This window comes from Salmo salar, chromosome ssa24 (genome assembly GCF_905237065.1).
Source record: "Salmo salar chromosome ssa24, Ssal_v3.1, whole genome shotgun sequence".
Taxonomy (NCBI): domain Eukaryota; kingdom Metazoa; phylum Chordata; class Actinopteri; order Salmoniformes; family Salmonidae; genus Salmo; species Salmo salar.
In genome coordinates, this window is record NC_059465.1 from 18409613 (window position 1) to 18429975 (window position 20363).

Consider the following 20363-nt stretch of genomic DNA (forward strand, 5'->3'; position numbering starts at 1 on the left):
GCTTTCATATGTTCTCATGTTCTGAGCAAAGAACTTAAACGTTAGCTTTCTTACATGGCACATATTGCACTTTTACTTTCTTCTCCAACACTTTGTTTTTGCATTATTTAAACCAAATTGAACATGTTTCATTATTTATTTGAGGCTAAATTGATTTTATTGATGTATTCTATTAAGTTAAATAAGTGTTCATTCAGTATTGTTGTAATTGTCATTATTACAAATAAATAAAAAGAATCGTCCGATTAATCGGTATTGGCTTTTTTTGGTCCCCCAATAATTGGTATCGGTGTTGAAAAATCATAATTGGTCGACCTCTAGTTGTGACTTATGAACAGGAGCCTGGCTACCTGAGTGAACATAAATGACACTGAGACATGCAGGAGAGTTAACTGAGGGCTGCCTGCTACTCCCAGGTTTATTTTATATCCCTCTTTTGACAATTTTCTTTTCATTTTTGCCAAACCACCTCTGTTACTGTCATCTGGGTAATGCACTCTCTCTATTTCTCTCTCTCTCAGCCACACGCACACTGAAAAAGAGATACACCAACTTGCACACACATCCCAGTCAGAACATATAGTAGAGGGACATTTTTGAGGGTCTGATTGGCAAGAACAAGAAAAGGAAGCACACACTTTTAAGCAGCTCAACTCATGGAAAATGAAAGAGGGTTTTTTGTTTCCCTCTGAAGGCTGAAGTCTGATTTCCTGTGCGGCTCTGATTGGGAAAGCAGAGGCACGCACAGGGAGCCTGCTTCTGTATGGAGAGGCCTGATGACAGACTCCACCAGGAACAAAAACCACTGGAAACTCACTTCTGGTGAATACATGAAAGAAGTGGTTGTTATTGACAATGTAACATGCCCGTTTTTAGAATACCTGAATGGCTGAAACATGTAGTTAGACTGTCAGTTTTATATGAATTCTGCATCTGATCAAAGTAAGCATATGTGCATGTTTTTGTGATTTATGGCTAGTATGAACATGGGTAGCTTGACAGTAAGTTGCTCTGTGTAGTAATGTTTTAATTACTCAACTAACATTTAACATTCTACTTTATTAATTGCACTGTAATTTAATTGTAATGGAGTTGATATTTATGTTATTACACAAGTGGAATGAATAGGGTATGATCCCTGTAATGTAATTACAATAACACAGTGTTATTACACTCACTACCCAAAGATATTCATTTACATTCTATGTTTGAGAATGTAAATTAATATCTTTGAGTAGTGAGCAATTCCTCTCCTTTCCTGCCTAAGCAAGTTCTGTCGGACTCCGGCATCATTACTGAGAAAAATGTGATAACTGATGCTTTTAATCAGCATTTTATCTCGGCTGGCTTTTCATTGGAAATAAATGGTGGTTTAATTAACCCTGGTCAGTCAGTCGACTCTTCTTCCCTCTCCCAGCCTCCAGTTGGCTCGATGGAAGATATATTCAACTTCAAGTGAATCTTTGATTTCATTTGAACAACTTTCAACTTGTGATGTGCTAAATGCCTTGTTTAAGATTGATGTAAAAAAACAGTGGGGCTGATTAGCTTCATCTTTTCTTGCTACAACTTTCTTCTCCCTGGATTGCGGAGTCATTGACACATTTTTTTATCTGACGATTTCGCTACACTCGCAATAACATTTGCTAACCATGTGTATGTGACCAATACAATTTGATTTGATTAGATTTGATTAGGTGGTATCCCTAGGGTTTGGAAGGCGGCCCATGGACTCCCCCTCCACAAAGGTGGTGACCCCCCCCAACCTAAATAATTATTGCCCTATCTTGAAATGGTCTTGCCTAGTAAAAATGTTGAGTCATTAATCAACCGTCAGCTTAGTTCCTTCCTAGCAATGATATGTAAGTGTTCACCAGTCTGGTTTCAGGCCGGGTCATAGCACCATCTCTGCTGCAACCTTGGTGTTAAATGATGTGTTAAAAGGTATGGATAGGAGGTAGCACTGTGCTGCCCTCTTTATTGACTTATTTGATACTGTTGACCCTTCTTTATTGATTCAAAAATTGTCTGCAATCAGTATGAATCAGGCGTCATGTAGTGGGTACGAAGATGACTGTACAGACAGGACACAATGTGTTTTTTTCTGATGGTGTTAAGTCAGGTTTCCTTGATGCTGAACTCAAATTGGTACTTAATGCAGGTAAAAACAAGTATATGTTATTCTCCAAATCACGTAAAAATGTGCATCTGATGCATATTTACATTGGATGGTACCCTCATTGATCGTGTCCCCGCTTATAAATTTCTGGGTATCTGGATTGACGAAAAGCTAGCTTTCAAAAAGCATGTTGATGAGTTAGCTAAGAAATTAAGAATTCAAATTGGCTTTTTTTATATAATTAAATAGTAGAAAAATCATTCTGTCGACATTCATAACGGTTATAGACTATGGTTATATTGTCTATATGAATGCGGCTGTCACTGTATGAAACCATTAGACACAGTTTATCATAGCACACTATATCAAATCAAATCTTATTAGTCACATGCTTCGTAAACAGCAGGTATAGACTAACAGTGAGATGCTTACTTACAGGCCCTTCCCAACAATGCAGAGAGAAAATAGCCAAATAATAGAAAAGTAAAACACGTAATAATATATATGCAATGAGTAACAAAAACTTGGCTATATAGAAGATGTAGATTTTGGGGCTCCCGAGTGGTGCAGCGGTCTAAGGCACAGCATCTCATTTTACATTTACATTTTAGTCATCTAGCAGACGCTCTTATCCAGAGCGACTTACAGTAGAGTGCATACATTTTTATTACATTTTAAATGCTGGTCCCCCGTGGGAATCGAATCCACAACCCTGGCGTTGCAAGCGCCATGCTCTACCTCTATCTCAGTGCTAAAGGCATCACTACAGACACCCTGGTTTGAATCCAGGCAATTGGCCCAGCATCGTCCAAGTTTGGCCGGTGTAAGCCGTCGTAATAAATAAGAATTTGTTCTTAACTGACTTGCCTAGTTAAATTTAAAAAATGTACCAGTACTGAGTCGATGTAGATATTTTTTTAACTAGGCAAGTTAGTTAAGAACAAGTTCTTCTTTTCAATGACAGCCTAGGAACTGCCTTGTTTAGGGGCAGAACGACAGATTTGTACCTTGTCAGCTCCGCGATTCGATCTTGCAACCTTTCGGGTTACTAGTCCAACGCTCTAACCACTAGGCTACGCTGCCGCCCATATGTACATATAACTAGGAATAAAGTGACAGATAGCAAACAGTTGTAACAGCATATCTGATGAGTCAAAAAAATTTAGCGCAAGAAGTGTCAATGCAGATAGTCCGGGTAATTATTTGGTTAACTACACTTTATTACGGGCAATAGGTTCAGTACACTTCACTGCATTCTGTATCAGAAAGTAGGCTGGCCCTCTTTGAAGTCTCATAGATTGAGGCATTGCACACTTTCTGTTTATAAAGCCCTCCTGCTTAAACTTCCGACTACCTTACTTCATTTGTTAACTTACAGACGTACTAGTTAGCAGACCTGATCTCAGGGATGGCTAACGCTGGAGATCCCCTCTATCTCCACTGTGTTAGGTAAATCTGCTCTTAGGTTTTTTTGCACCTTACTTGTGGTATGATCTCCAAGGCTCTATGAAGTTGGTTGAATTGGTGCCTCTAGGCAATTCAAAATAGGCTGATTGAGGACCTTTTTACTGAAGAATGTGTTTGTTTTCTATGATTGTGTTTTTGCTTTTCATGTATTGATGTGAATATTGATGTGTATAGTGTATATTGATGTGTATACAGGGCTCATCTGTGAAAGACTCCCTGTTAAAATAAAGGTTAAATTAAATTGCACGCAGAGCTTGAACATACAAGGTATGGAAAGAGTGTCATTCTGGTACGACAACAAGGAGGGGTTACAATTACACTGCCAGCTGTGCTCATAGTGTCAGCGTCACACTCTGCATTTTGTTCCTGTTCATCCAAGTGGATTAGCGAGTGCTGTTTGGACTCTATACCCAGCAGTGTTTTGTCCAGGGACCATATGTCATAGTGTCCCCTCTTTTTTGCCTTTTGTTGTCACGGTGACCCCTAGGTGCATTGCTCACCCCCCTGACCCTGGAGGGACACCAGGCCAGAAAAATACAATTTGACCTCCTAATAGGTGCACATTTAGACACTGCTTTTAGGATAATTCACCAAAAAAAGTATCCTAACAAGATAACATAAAGATAAATACTGAGGGAGATGGTACACATTAAGTCAGAGAAAGTTAAATTGATTTTGATGACACCAATCCCATCACGCTGCCTATCACTTTATTGATGCTTCCTGGTCCCATTCTGTTCCGTCAGATGGCCTGGCAGTACCTCTGGTCATCCCCTCAGTGTCAGCCCAGGTCAGAGCTACTGGGGCTGTTCAGATACTTGAGAGTTGTTCTGCTTTGAAGCGTTTGCCAGTTTGCAGTGGTGGGGTGCAGTAGGAGTGGGTGGGTTCTTCCCAGAAACACCAGGCTCTCTCATTTCACTTTTTTTCTCCAACCCACCAAGATTACAAGCGATAACAATTTCATCATCAAGACTGGAAAAATTGTAGCACTTATCTGCCAGTGAGATTTCTATCACCGGTCTGTGGCCAAATATGCTGGAAACAAAAAGCTTGGCAGGCAGCTAAAAAGTATAAGCTATATCTGACAGCAGTATCGCTAAAGCAAACAAGTGGCAGCTGAAAATGATGGACACTGGACAGCGGTCCGCTGTCCTTGTCTCCAGAGAAACATGGGTCAGAGGCCTTATGTACTCATCTTACCTGTCCTTTCAGAATCTTGTTTACTCTCATAGCCTGCACCGTCATTCAGTCCCAGAAGGCTTACCACTAATGAAAAGGGAACTAAGGACAATCTGTTCTGGCAATTTAGCCAGAACAGATGAGCTGTGTTGTTAGAATCTCTTAAGACCATTAATGCCACTGTAAACAGTGAAGGGGATATACCTTGAAAGGTGCTGGAGGCTTATAGAAAGCTGCTAATCAGGTGTCTCCTTCTGTCACTTTTCTACCTTCTTTGAAGGGGATTATAGCAGGTCTACCTCTTTGCGCAGCACAACAGCAAAGAGTTGATCACCCATTATCTGTGAATGAATGTGTATGTAGTCTGTTTTTTTTGTATAGAATACACCAAGCTGTTGGTGTTGTGGCAAAGGTTTTGACCTCATGTTTATCATGAGGAAATGTATGGTTGTCCACTTTCACATTGTATTGCTCAAGTTCTACTCCTCCACTGTTGCTGTTGTGGCTTTCTGCCATACCTTCCTGGGGGCCATTGTATGAGTGCAGTGTTGGCTCAGCTCTGGAGTCTTTTCTCTGGCCACATCGCCTTTACCCTCGGCGCGCGCTTCAGAGTCGACGGCACTATGACCCCGCCGGCTCGTTCCTGCGCTGCTCGGGTTTTGTTCCAACTCTGAGCTATGCAATGCCCGAGCGCGAAGGAGCAGGGAAGGAAGTCATTAGAGTTGTGTAGTCCCGTTTGTTGCTGTTGCAGGATATCCTTCCAGCGCCTCGCACAGAAATTCCAGGGATTTTTTTTCTGTTCACCCCTCCTGCGACTTTCTTTTGCGCCATGTATGTCGCACTTTCACGGTGGTGATCTGGTTTTGGCATTGACTTTTTCTTGACATTTGATACCACATTTTTTTAACCGTTAGAAAAGGGATCAACAACAGTTGTCATATGTTTCTGTGTTTTGTCAACGTTTTGGAAAGACACGTTTTTCGGTGGGATAAACCCACAAAAACGTTGGACTTGTGTTTCTATTTGGTGTCAGACTAACGGTTTTGTAATGCACGGACGACGTGGAGGCTGACAAAAAGTTTAAGAATGAATTTCCCAGCAGTCAACCTAACTGGATATCTTCGAAAACCATGCTAAAAGACAGCGGAGTGATCTAGCGGACAGACAGACTGTACAGGGCTGGTGGCGCATCTCGGACTTGTAGTTTGGATTTTACGCACTGTTACCCATAGTCTTATTTATACAAAACGTTTGAACTGAAAACCGGGACATTCAGTAAGTTAGACAAACGTATTCTGCTCCATTCCATTCTTTGGATTAAACGGGGCTATCGCGTGCCATCTATCCCGATTTGACGTTGAACCTCGCATCGCATATTATGCGCCGCTTTTTGGAGAAAATATGCTGCAAAATTGAGGGAAGTCAAGAAGCAGCATGACTTGCTGTTGGAATTCCCTTGAATCAAAATTATCCTCATATATAATATCTTGATGCTGTACATTTTTGGTTTACAAATATGATGAAATGGCAGCCCCGGAAGAAGGTGAGTGAAAATGATATGTTTTAGTTCTCTGTAATTCACTTGCATTATTTACATTATTACCGGTGCATTATTTGGAAGTTGATCGGGGACTCGGGTTTTGGAATGATAGGTTCGACGTACTGTAGCCTACATGGCTTGTCGTGGTGGCCAAAAGCCAAGATATGCATTTTTCTTTTGTCCATATGTATTGTAGCCTAATACTGTATGGCCATAAGATAGACTATCGGGCCAGTCAAAGTTTCCATGATAATTATTCCTTTTGGATAGTCACTTGGGCTAGCAAAATCCGTTTCTGGCTCATGTTTGCTGATTCAACAGTGATGTTTGTTTCATTAGGTTATTGATAATTCAGATTTAGCAGTTTTCAAAAACCTGTGTAGCCTTTTGCTGGACATGACTCATGAGTGGGGCCCAATAGCCTGTGTTTATTCTCGGGTGAATAACATTTATTTGAAAAATGTCTGGAGAAGAGTGACAGTGCGTGGGGCTGGTATATGAAATGGTTCAAAAGGAGGACATTTAATTGCGCGTAAAAAGACTCCAGACTGATAGTGGTCGACACTATTTCAAATGAAAAAGTGTATTTTCTTACATTAGATTGTAGCACATTTTTATCCAGGAATAGGCAGTCTAATAAAGGTGATATATATATACCTCCCATAACATTGCGCATTCATTGCCCCTTGAGAAATGTATATACAATCTTTGTTGTATCTCATATCTTTTATGCTAAAACCATCGATTTCTGTAGAATCTAGAAATCATTCCCACCATGTCCTACAGTTTGTAACCATGACCCTGTAGTGGCCTTCTTGGCAATCAGGGACAGCATTGAGAGATAATGAAGGCATTTCGTGTAGGATTTGCAGATAGCTGAGAGTCATCCCATCTAACTATGAATTTGAGATGATTAAAAGTCGACAAAACAGAGATAATAGCCTTGCCTATATAATAAAGGATGTGTTTAAAGTTAAGGCAGCAACAATTAATCCCCTTTCTTGGACAAAACTATAATATTTTCCTTTAAACTATTTCTCTTCTATTGTTTTCCTTGAGAAACCTTCAAGTATTACCACATGGAAAAATATACATGCATCATCTGAAAAGCACGAAACCTCTCATTGGCAAAGGTGCAGATATTACGCTGTTTTCCACTAGGTGGCACTTTATTGATATGAGAAATTACACTTTCCCAAACTGTTGCGTCTCAATAGTCAAAGTAGCTTTCCTAATCTCCTTTCGTTTATGCCAATTGACACGTATAAATTGACCTAATGAAAGCAACAACCCTGATAAGTCTATCTCGTATTCCTAATTTTAGATCAGCAAAGATAAGTGAATGAAGATGAATGAAAGGAGATCCGTGCCTCCATCGGTAAACTCCCTATTATCTACTTGGCCAATGCTCATTGGTCAAATTCCGTCTTTATCGGTCGTTTGTTCTGAGTCATGTAATGGGAATAGTAATTAATGAGAATAATTTTTATCCTGAATCATTTACTGACGATGAAAGGAGAAATTCAAGAGAGGTTGTTATTATAGAGTTATTACCAGAGTAAATAAATGAGTGGTGCATGTTGTGAATCATTCCAGCATCTGTGCTGCATCTCTGCCAGAATCATCCATGAGACCCTCCTTTGAGGATTAAAAGCCTTTACTCACTGTTGGAATTCAAACCCAATCACAATGTAGAAAAGCTGCTCAACTTTGAAAGATCATAAGAGAGAATGTTGTCATTCATTTCCATGAAAGGTATTGATTTAATTAAGGCCTACATGTTGTTACACGTGAATTTGTCGTGCCTCACAACAATAAAGAAAGGTTATTGCATGTTTAAGTAATGTATGTGCAATGCTATTTTGCATACTCACTCACTCACTCACTCACTCACTCACTCACTCACTCACTCACTCACTCACTCACTCACTCACTCACTCACTCACTCACTCACTCACTCACTATTTACATGAATAGGTTTTTCACACAAAGCTGACTGCACATTCAAGACATTCAAGTGTCTTTTCACACACTGTTTGGGTATGTGTGTGACATTGTCCTTTCATCGTGTCCTCTGATACAGAACCAAAAACATCTCCTGACTGTGTGCTCCGGCCCAGGCATTTGAGGCATTGCACAAGGCAGGCAGGACAATGGAGGCAAACATACAGCCATTGTGTTCCTCTCCTGTGGTTTCTGGAGACTCTACTTTCTTTTCTAAACCACTCACAGACACACAAAGACACAGTAATGACTGAGAAGGTCCTTTAGTTCAGTGTTCCCAATCACTTATTATGTATCTGTTTTTCAATCTGTCCCCTTACTCCTCTTGTAGTCTGATGGAGATCAATAGGAAGCATAGGAGGATCATATCGACTCAGGCCAAGTGTCTGCTCTGCTTCCTTATAATGGATTACACTAATAAGTTAAAAACTTCGTATCTGCTCTGTGGTGTTGGAGGGAGAGAGATAGAGAGATTCCCTCGCTGTTGGCCGCTGATATCCTATCTCTCAGAAAAGTGGAAAATTCCAGGTTTTCCAGTGGATTTGTGGGATTAGCTACCTTGCTTCTATTACACTGTGGTCATAATACTGGGTAGGATACATAGGACTGGGGGGATGACTCCTACTCAAGGTTCAGATACAGTCTAGATAAGCTGTCTGTTCAATAACAATCAATCTTCGCTTAGCAGATAGCTTTGTTCACGGGTTTAACCACCATATGCATCATGGGGGATTTGATCCATCAACCTTGTAGTTTAACCATTAGTCCAGTTAGTCACTGCTCCTAACAAGACATCTAATCCACACACACTGTCCTCCCGGAATGTGTATTGGAAAGTGTTTGTGCATGGATGTTTATGATTGCATATACAGTTGAAGTCGGAAGTTTACATACACCTTAGCCAAATACATTTAAACTCAGTTTTTCACAATTCCTGACATTTAATCCTGGTAAAAATTCCCTTGTTTTAGGTCAATTAGGATTACCACTTTATTTTAAGAATGTGAAATGTCAGAATTATTTATTTCAGCTTTTATTTCTTTCATCACATTCCCAGTGGGTCAGAAGTTTACATACACTCAATTAGGATTTGGTAGCATTGCCTTTACATTGTTTAACTTGGGTCAAACGTTTCGGGTAGCCTTCCACAAGCTTCCCACAATAAGTCGGGTGAATTTTGGCCCATTCCTTCTGACAGAGCTGGTGTAACTGAGTCAGGTTTGTAGGACTCCTTGCTCGCACTCGCTTTTTTAGTTCTGCCCACAAATTCTCTATAGGATTGAGGTCAGGGCTTTGTGATGGCCACTCCAATGCCTTGTCTTTGTTGTCCTTAAGCCATTTTGCCACAACTTTGGAAGTATGCTTGCGGTCATTGTCCATTTGGAAGACCCATTCGCGACCAAGCTTTAACTTCCTGACTGATGTCTTGAGATGTTACTTCAATATATCCACATCATTTTCTTTCCACATTATGCCATCTATTTTGTGAAGTGCATCAGTCCCCCCTGGAGCAAAGCACCCCCACACCATGATGCTGCCATCTCCATGCTTCACGGTTGGGATGGTGTTCTTCGGCTTGCAAGCCTCCCCCTTTTTCCTCCAAACATAACAATGGTACTTATGGCCAAACAGTTCTATTTTTGTTTTATCAGACCGGAGGACATTTCTCGAAAAAGTTAGATATTTGTCCCCATGTGCAGTTGCAAACCGTAGTCTGGATTTTTTATGGCGGTTTTGGAGCAGTGGCTTCTTCATTGCTGAGCGGCCTTTCAGGCTATGTCGATATGGGACTTGTTTTACTGTGGATATAGATACTTTTGTACCTGTTTCCTCCAGCATCTTCACAAGGTCCTTTGCTGTTGTTCTGTGATTGATTTGCACTTTTCGCACCAAAGTACGTTCATCTCTAGGAGACAGAACGAGTCTCCTTCCTGAGCGGTATGATGGCTGCGTGGTCCCATGGTGTTTATACTTGCGTACTATTGTTTGTACAGATGAACGTGGTACCTTCAGGCATTTGGAAATTGCTCCCAAGGATGAACCAGACATGTTGAGGTCTACAATTATTTTTCTGAGGTCTTGGCTGATTTCTTTCGATTTTTCCACGATGTCAAGCAAAGAGGCACTGAGTTTGAAGGTAGGCCTTGAAATACATCCACAGGTACAACTCCAATTGACTCAAATTATGCCAATTAGCCTATCAGAAGCTTCTAAAGCCATGACATCATTTTCTGGAATTTTCCAAGCTGTTTAAAGGAAAAGTCAACTTAGTGTATGTAAACCTCTGACCCACTAGAATTGTGATACAGTGAATTATAAGTGAAATAATCTGTCTGTAAACAATTGTTGGAAAAATTACTTGTCTCATGCACAAAGTAGATGTCCTAACCGACTTGCCAAAACTATATTTTGTTAACAAGAAATTTGTGGAGTGGTTGAAAAACGAGTTTTAATGACTCCAACCTAAGTGTATGTAAACTTCCGACTTCAACTGTATGTGTGTATACAGTATGTCTGGGATACAGGTCTGACTAATGAGGAGGGGTTGAGACTTAGACACACACATACATGGTCATTCACCTCCAACACCACCCCCGTCACCCCCTGTGCATTTGGAGTTCATGGCCAGGTTTATAGCAGCCTGAACCCAAGGATGGGGAAGTCATTGTTTATTTTTGTGGTCATGCCAGATGTTCCTCTGGGTTTCTCACAGTTGACTTAAAGCCTTCTCACCTGTGTCTGACTGGGGCATGGCTGTATGGGAGAGCCTTATGTTTCTATGTATGTGAGGAGAGGAGAGTTGTAGCCTCGGCCCTTATCATCTCCAGGCTCACTCCTTCATCTCTGACCTTGTTCACCACCTTATGACCTGGGGGGAGGTTCTTATCCGGTGTTTCTCCTTTGATTCAGCATTATTTCAGAGCTCTCTGGTGGGGAAAAGGGCTATATTTTCTTCCAGCGCTCCATCAATCCCTGTGATGTCTCCTGGCTGGCAGCAGCAGGCCGGCAGTTTGGAATACATTTACGGAAGGTGGATGTAAGGAGAGGAGTGGCTGGAGGACACATATCTGAGGAGAGGAGGGGGGGGGCAGGGAATCCTGCCCTGGCTGGCTGTCAGCAGGCTAGGAGTCACTGGGGAGAAGTTGAAAGAATGTTGGACAGATATTGGGACACATCAGGGAACAAATTAATGCAAGAGGGATAGAGTGGGAGATATAAGCAGAGAGATGGAAGATGGAGAGGAGAAGGCATTACTGTAGAGCTGTAGACATTGATAGAATTGGAGATGGATTGAATAAGAGAAAGTGAGAGAAAATGAGGCAGAGCTGGAGGAATGGAATGAGAGAGATTGTACAGGAGATAGAGATTTGGATTTGAGGAGTGAGAGAGGGAGAGGGCCCCAGAGTGATTCGGTAGGGATAATTAATGATAGGGAGTGATAGCACCTGCTGTTCCTGACGCTGCACAGTATTAACGGCCCAGCATGACGAGCAGAAAGGGAAGTGGCTACTGCGTGGCCAGCTCAGCCCCTGGCCCATCCTCGGGGGAATGGAGAGAGAAAGAAACTATGGAGGGAGGGGACTGCGAATGACTTAGCTCTAGCAGCTGAAATGAATGTGCTCTCCTTGCCCCGCTAATCCTACCCCTCCCCCTGGGGACCGGAGGACAGAGATGGAGGAGAGAGGCGATGGATCTCTCCGGAGTGCAAGGCCTCCCTTGCTCTTATTGTGACGCAGTGGTCTGCAGTACTCATGAGCTGTGGGTTTATGCCTGCCTGGCCTGGCATACTGGGGAGGGAGACCATTGTCAAAATATGAGTAACAATAGGAACAATGGTGACTGAACCATTCTATTCTCATTAATCCTCATTCCTGCAACCTGCCCACTGAGAATCAATGTGTGTGCAGATTAATATCTAGATTCCTATCTACAGGTAAACAGACAGATTGATAGATGTGTAAAATTATACATTGTTTTTCTCCAAGCCTCAGAGTGCTCACTCAACACATGCTGTGGTTTTCCCATACCTCCTATGCTACCCACTGGGTTACGGGTTGGTGTCATTGGGTCTGTGTTTGGATTTGTTAAGGTCATTATTCCAGGGGTGTGACCTAGTGCATTGTGGGTCCTGGAGGTGCCTGCCATCTGGTGGTTCCACTGGGAATATCTCGAAGCGGGGCTTGACGCTCCGGTTCAATTGGAGCGCGTTTCCCTGTGCTATGAGGTGGAAAGGTCATCTGGTGGGCCCCAGCCCAAGTGTATTTAGTGGTTAAGCCCTTCCTCAATGTGCAAGTATGCCACTAACATACAGAGCAGCAGTATTTCATCGGCTGTACAAAAACAAGCCATGAATGAGTGCTATCTACAGTCCAAGAGACACATCCATTTATCCTAAACGCGTTTCCCTGCGCATAGACTGAAAAACATGCATTATTTTCTTTGTTTCACAACATTTATTATCACCTCAGCAGCCAAAACCACATTATGTACATTCCTCTATAACTCCGCTGTGGTATGGCTTCCTGGCTCCGTATCAGCCCAGACTAAAGACCTTGTTGCTGTCTGTGTCTCTGTCCAGGCCCAGACTAATGCCTGGTGCTGTGACAGAAAAGCATGGCTAGTGTGCCTTACACTGGGCCTGTGATCTGGTCAGCAGAGAGATGCATTAAAGAGAGCTGCTAATACCACCCTGACTCACACAGATGCCCCTAAATCCCACTAATTCCATCCCCTCTTTTGTCAGAGATGGGATTCATAAGCCTTTTTCTGAAGGCAACATTTTCCAAGAATGTGTCCAGGGCTTAGCCAGAACCTTTATGTGGCCTGTTGCTGATTTCATTCCTCAGAGAGCCAGTCTGAGGAGGGACCATGGTGGCCTGCCTGCCTCTATGTGTGGGGGACTCAGGGATGGGGGAGGTGGGTCTCTCTGTAGAATGACTGTACCCCTCAGTCCTCTTGACCACTATTCTCGATCCAGAAGTGGGAGAGGGACTGAGCTGAGGTCATGCATTTGGCCTGTGACATTAAAGTAAGAGCCCTGGCACTGAAGATGACATGGATTTGATTAGTTTGACCCTGTAAGATAACCCCATCCCTGGTCCACCGCAAGGGTTAACTGTACCGTGTGTGTGTGTGTGTGTGTGTGTGTGTGTGTGTGTGTGTGTGTGTGTGTGTGTGTGTGTGTGTGTGTGTGTGTGTGTGTGTGTGTGTGTGTGTGTGTGTGTGTGTGTGTGTGTATGTGGGTGTATGAGAGAGAGAGAGAGAGAGAGAAGGAGAGGTAGCATAACAGAGACCCAGATGGTTACAGCAGACTGGTCCTCCCGAGGTCAAAGAAGCAGCAGAGCTCTGAGCAGATTGTTTTAGTTTCCCTCAGCGTCACTCTCATCTAGCTCCTCTCCTCTCTTCTGTCATCCTGAACCTGCTGAGGCCAACCAGGGAGGGATTTTACTGCAGGCCGTAAAAAGTAGCAGGAAGGAAGGAGAAATTTATCGACCAGGGTCCACCGAGTCTTCCCCATCACCATCTCTCCGGGCTCAATTTAGCTTCTGTTCCCCACCCCGTGGGCTCACCTTTATTTATATGGGCTTTATATGGGATGGTTATATTAGGCCTATGTTTATATTCTATGACATTTTTGGGCCTGGGTGGAACTGACATTCCATTGCAGAAGATACATCCTCTCCCAGAGAAGAGACTTGATCCCGGGGCTTTTAACAAGGCAGACCAACAGGTGGAGACTGACAGGCAGTCAGAGATAGACACGCTAATGAGAGCAACAACACAACACCCCCTACCACCCCTCCTCCACACCTACTCACTCCACAATCTCTAATGATCTCATGTCTCATAGAGTTGATATATTTACAGTTGAAGTCGGAAGTTTACATACACTTAGGTTGGAGTCATTAAAACTCGTTTTTCAACCACCACAAATTTCTTGTTAACAAACTATAGTTTTGGCAAGTCGGTTAGGACATCTACTTTGTGCATGACACAAGTAATTTTTCCAACAATTGCTAACAGACAGATTATTTCACTTATAATTCACTGTATCACAATTCCAGTGGGTCAGAAGTTTACATACACTAAGTTGACTTTGCCTTTAAACAGCTTGGAAAATTCCAGAAGATGATGTCATGGCTTTAGAAGTTTGTTATATGCTAATTGAAATCATTTGAGTCAATTGGAGGTGTACCTGTGGATGTATTTCAAGGCCTACCTTCAAACTCAGTGCCTCTTTGCTTGACATCATGGGAAAATCAAAAGAAATCAGCCAAGACCTCAACAAAAATAATTGTAGACCTCCACAAGTCTGGTTCATCCTTTGGAAATTGCTCCCAACACCTGAAGGTACCACGTTCATCTGTACAAACAATAGTACGCAAGTATAAACACCATGGGACCCCACAGCCATCATACCGCTAAGGAAGGAGATGTCCCCTAGAGATGAAAGTGCAAATCAATCCCAGAACAACAGCAAAGGACCTGGTGAAGATGCTGGAGGAAACAGGTACAAAATTATCTATATCCACAGTAAAACGAGTCCTATATCGACATAACCTGAAAGGCCGCTCAGCAAGGAAGAAGCCACTGCTCCAAAACCGCCATAAAAAAAGCCAGACTATGGTTTGCAACTACACATGGGGACAAAGATTGTACTTTTTCGAGAAATGTCCTTATTTTGATGAAACAAAAATAGAACTGTTTGACCATAATGATCATCGTTATGTTAGGAGGAAAAAGGGGGAGGCTTGCAAGCCGAAGAACACCATCCCAACCGTGAAGCACGGGGGTGGCAGCATCATGCTGTGGGGGTGCTTTGCTGCAGGAGGGACTGGTGCGCTTCACAAAATAGATGGCTTCATGAGGGAGGAATATTATGTGGATATATTGAAGCAACATCTCAAGGCATCAGTCAGGAAGTTAAAGCTTGGTCGCAAATGGGTCTTCCAAATGGACAATGACCCCAAGCATACTTCCAAAGTTGTGGCAAAATGGCTTAAGGACAACAAAGTCAAGGTATTGGAGTGGCCATCATAAAGCCCTGACCTCAATCCTATAGAACATTTGTGGGCAGAACTGAAAAGGCGGGTGCGAGCAATGAGGCCTACAAACATGACTCAGTTACACCAGCTCTGTCAGGAGGAATGGGCCAAAATTCACCCAACTTATTGTGGGAAGCTTGTGGAAGGCTACCCAAAACGTTTGACCCAAGTTAAACAATTTAAAGGCAATGCTACCAAATAGTAATTGAGTGTATGTAAACTTCTGACCCACTGGGAATGTGAGGAAAGAAATAAAATCTGAAATAAATCATTCTCTCTACTATTAATCTGACATTTCACATTCTTAAAATAAAGTGGTGATCCTAACTGACCTAAATGTCATGAATTGTGTAAAACTGAGTTTAAATGTATTTGGCTAAGGTGTATGTAAACTTCTGACTTCAACTGTCGCTAGAGGTTCTATTACCTTCTGATAACACCATAGCTCGGCTACTTATACTGCTGTCTCCCTCCTCTCCTCCCCCTCTCCCCGAGGGATGCTTCGAGACCCCATGGATTTGTTTCTCCTCTTCTTTAGCATCCATTCCTGGTTATGTAGGGATTGCGTATGTCATGGTAGCTGGTTTTATTGGTTTTAAAGTCATTTCAACACACATTCACAGACGTGCATTCCACCCTAATTTCTTCCGCAACGTTCAGAACCGCAGTGAATTGCTCTGCCATATTGTCTTAGTGGGGCCATGAAAAATGATGGGAAAGCAACACAGCTTTTATCTATGTATATATGAGTGTGATGGGTGAATATGTTTATTTTCACATTTCCATCCACATGTCTACTTCCATGTTTGACAAGTGTGTGCTGTGGCTGATTGTGTCCTGTATCAGGGCAATGATGGAGTAGAACAATGTACACAATATCACCTAACAAAGACGGCAAAGTGGTATTTTCTTCCTCTGGTCTAACTCTAGACCATCCCCTTTGTTTTCTCCTCTAATCCTGTCATTACATCTATAGTCCTCTCACTTAGAGGTCAAAGGTCATATTAGAGCAAATATTGTTCTCCATTCTGGAGAGGGGTCCAATTACCACTGTGAAATCTTAAGCGTTGGACCCACCCGCTTTGGGAGGATAAATATAGCAAGCTGAAAGCTGCTCAGTCATTCACAGATCCCCAGCAGTCAGTCTGACAGTCAGCCAGACAGTACAAAATGTCTGTTGTGTGATCTGACGTCTTCTATTATTTTAGTTATGGCTGCATTACTAGCAGTGTAAAATGTGTTAGGCGCCTCCGCAGCTCCGCCCCCTGCCACCTGTCTGGATGATCCACTCTGTGAAATCATCCTGAACTGAACATGTTTAGCGCCATGAACGCTACTCTGTCTCCGAAATAAAAAGTGTTTTGTCTCCACTCTCTCAAGCTGCTCCAATTGCTGCTGTAAAAAAAGGAGACATAATTACTGTGTGGAACAAAAGAGCGTAATTTGGCACACAACAGTTGGTGTAACGCTTCAGGTGTGAAATTACTCACAGAATTAACATTTGGGAGTGTAATGTAGTCCTCCCCATCGTCTAAATATGAACCAAGCCGTCTTTGGCTCTGTGGAGCGGTACGTTGGAGAGGGTTGTGAATGGAAGAGTGGTGGTGTGTATACAATCTGTGGTGCCAACGTGTATACATGTTTTATCTCTACCAGGCTACGCCTATGGCTGGGCGATATGGCCTAAAACTCATATCTCCATTTTTTGCGATTCAGGATATACAGTATATCTCTATTTTTGTTATGTTTTCTTCAAATAAGCTTTGTTGTACAATTAAAGGTCAAATACACTGTATTTTAAACAGTCAGCAATAATCTACTGAATTCAGAGCTTTTGAAATTATACCTAGGCTGAGTATACAGTGCATTCGGAAAGTATTCAGACCCCTTGACCTTTTCCACATTTTTGTTACCTTATTCTAAAATTGATTACATTGTTTTTTTCCCCTCATCAGTCTACACACAATACCCCATAATGACAAATCAAAAACAGGTTTTTAGACATTTTTGCAAATGTATTTAAAAAAAAAAAGAAATGTCAGGGTATTCAGATCCTTTACTCAGTACTTTGTTGAAGCACCTTTGGCAGCGATTACAGCCTTGAGTTTTCTTGGGTATGACGCTACAAGCTTGGCACACCTGTATTTGGGGTGTTTTTCTAATTCATCTCTGCAGATCCTCTCAAACTCTGTCAGTTTGAATGGGGAGCATCGCTGCACCGCTATTTTCCGGTCTCTCCAGAGATGTTCGATCGGGTTTAAGTCCGGGCTCTGGCTGGGCCACTCATAGACATTCAGAGACTTGTCCTGAAGCCACTTCTGCGTTGTCTTGATTAGGTGCTTAGGGTTGTTGTCCTGTTGGAAGATTAACATTGGCACCAGTCTGAGGTCCAGAGCGCTCTGGAGCAGGTTTTCATCAAGGATCTCTCTGTATGATACTCCGTTCATCTTTCCCTTGTTCCTGACTAGTCTCCCAGACCCTGCCTCTGAAAAACATCCCCACAGCATGACGATGCCACCACCATGCTTCACCGTAGAGATGGTGCCAGGTTTCCTCCAGATGTAACACTTGGCATTCAGGCCAAAGAGTTAAATCTTGGTTTTATCAGACTAGAGAATCTTGTTTCTCATGGTCTGAGAGTCATTTAGGTTCCTTTTGGCAAACTCCAAGCGGCCTGGTTGTCCTTCTGGAAGGTTCTCTCATCTCCACAGAGGATCTCTGGAGCTCTGTCAGAGTGACCATTGCGTTCTTGATCACCTCCCTGGCCAAAGTCCTTCTCCCCCGATTGCTCAGTTTGGCTGGGTGACCAGCTCTAGGAAGAGTCTTGGTGGTTCCAAACTTCTTCCATTTAAGAATGATGGAGGCCACTGTGTTGTTAGGGTCGTTTAATGCTGCAGAAATGTTTTGGTACCCTTCCCCAGATCTGTGCCTTGACAGAATCCTGTCTCGTATCTCTACGGGCAATTCCTTTGACCTCATGGCTTGGTTTTTGCTCTGACATGCACTATCAACTGTGGGACCATATTTAGACAGGTGTGTGCCTTTCCAAATCATGTCCAATCAATTGAATTTACGACTAGTGGACTCCAATCAAGTTGTAGAAACATCTCAAGGATGACCAATGGAAACAGGATACACCTGAGCTCAATTTCGAGTCGCATAGGAAAGGGACTGGTTACTTATGTAAATAAGGTATTTGCGTTTTTTATTTGTAATTAATTTGCAAAAATTTCTAAAAACCTGTTTCCATTTTGTCATTATGGGGTATTGTGTCTAGATTGATGAGGACATTTTTTTATTTAATACATTTTAGAATAAGACTGTAATGTTACAAAATGTGGAAAAAGTCAAGGGGCCTGAATACTTTCTGAATGCACTCTATGCCTTCCACAACCATAAGACCCACTTTTATTTTTATTTATTTATTTAACCTTTATTTAACTAGGTAAGTTACTAATAAAGTAATTATTTTATCAAAATAGTTGTACCTGCTTTTTTTTTATCACTGATCTGGCTTTCAGGTCTGCCTATAAGAATGTTATTTTTTGTTACAAATCTAACCAGAATCATTCATAATGCACATTCACTAATAATGTAGCAGGCATTATAGAAAATTAACACCGGTCTCATAAACAATTTCTCAAGCACAATCCCACGTGCTGGTGAGTAGCCAGCTAATATTTATAATTCAAGTTTAGCCAACTTGGATCTAGGTATAATTTCACAAGCTCAGAATTCAGCTAACAAGGCAAAACAGTTGAATTGTTATGAACACAACCTTCTGTCTGTCTCCAACTGTTTGAACAGCATGCTAGCCTGTCCACTTTGTTCAGATATTGAAATCAAGTGGCCTACCTTATTTCTCAGAATGAGAAGGAGTTGCCAATTCCATATATAATTGTTTTATGCTCATTGCACATTATAAAACACAGACTAAACAGCTAGTATAACAATCTTGATTTGACTAAATGCTGCTAGCGATACGTGGTAACGTAATGCGCGCGCGACAAACCTGAGCATTCATTTTCCAGAATGAATGTTCATTGGTACATCCGTTTTAGTAGTGTCTGCTCTGCTCGGAATTTGAAGAGTTGAGACAAACAGTGTATGGTTCGAAAGGTTAACGTCTCTATTACAGTAAAATAATGTCTCAATGTGTTTTGGTGTCCATATGACCGATTCTGTTGGACCAAAGTGCAAGTGCAAATAGTGAGTTGAAACCGTTTGTCAGAGAAGAAGAAGTGATCTCTCACCTTTGTTGTTGTGAGTGGTAGGGAGAGGGGCTTGGGAGAAAGAGGCGAAGCCAGAAGTTTCACTCTCGCCAAAATCTGGCCAAAATAAGGCCAATGTGTTTCTATGGGCTTATTTTGAACCTAAACTTGTTGCCTGCCTTCCTGCCTTTGGGACAACGGCTCCCATTGTCAGGGCGAAAAGACTTGAGCATCTCGTCATTATATGCAGATCTCTGGTATAAATGGGAAGGTGCACAGCACAGAACGAGCGAATGAGACGAGACCAAAAAGACAATATGAGAAAAAGTGGACATAAACGAAAAATACACATAAACTTGATTCTGTGATACAGGTATTTGGAATATCGCGCAATAACATAAATTCTAATTAATCTAATTAATTCATTGTACAGCCCAGTCTTAGCTATGCCTATGGTACTGATGAAGAGTCTGTATAAAGCATCTGTTAACTCTCCATTTAAGAAGCCCTGCTCTCTGTCTTGTCCCACAAACACAGCATTGTATTCATGTTAGAGATAGGCCTAATGCAGTTAGTGCATCAAGCTGTGACACTGGAAGAGGATGTCAGTGATAAGGAAGAGGGTCATAAGTCCAGACCATGATGGTGCCTCAGATTGCTGAGGCTAGTGTTAAGGTGAAACTGATACAGTGGTGGGCTGTGAGGCCTTCCTTCCTGTTTGTCAGTGCAGTTTTACAACAGTATCCAGGGAATATTAGAGTGCTGACTAGCATCCCCAGCACCTTGGTGTACTGCAT

General features: G+C 42.1%; 1 protein-coding gene across 3 annotated transcripts in view; it reads left to right on the forward strand.

Annotated features, from left to right (window-relative positions):
* LOC106585320 (tetratricopeptide repeat protein 28) overlaps nucleotides 1-20363 on the forward strand; it is a 442041-nt gene that overhangs the window by 118394 nt on the left and 303284 nt on the right. The window contains exon 1 of one of the 3 annotated variants that reach the window (XM_045706965.1): nucleotides 5432-6308. The exons of the other annotated variants lie outside the window; for them this stretch is intronic. Coding sequence (XP_045562921.1) covers nucleotides 6282-6308 — 27 coding nt within the window. The 5' untranslated portion in view covers nucleotides 5432-6281. Of the gene's footprint in view, nucleotides 1-5431; nucleotides 6309-20363 lie in introns of those variants that run through there. 3 annotated transcript variants of the gene reach the window in all.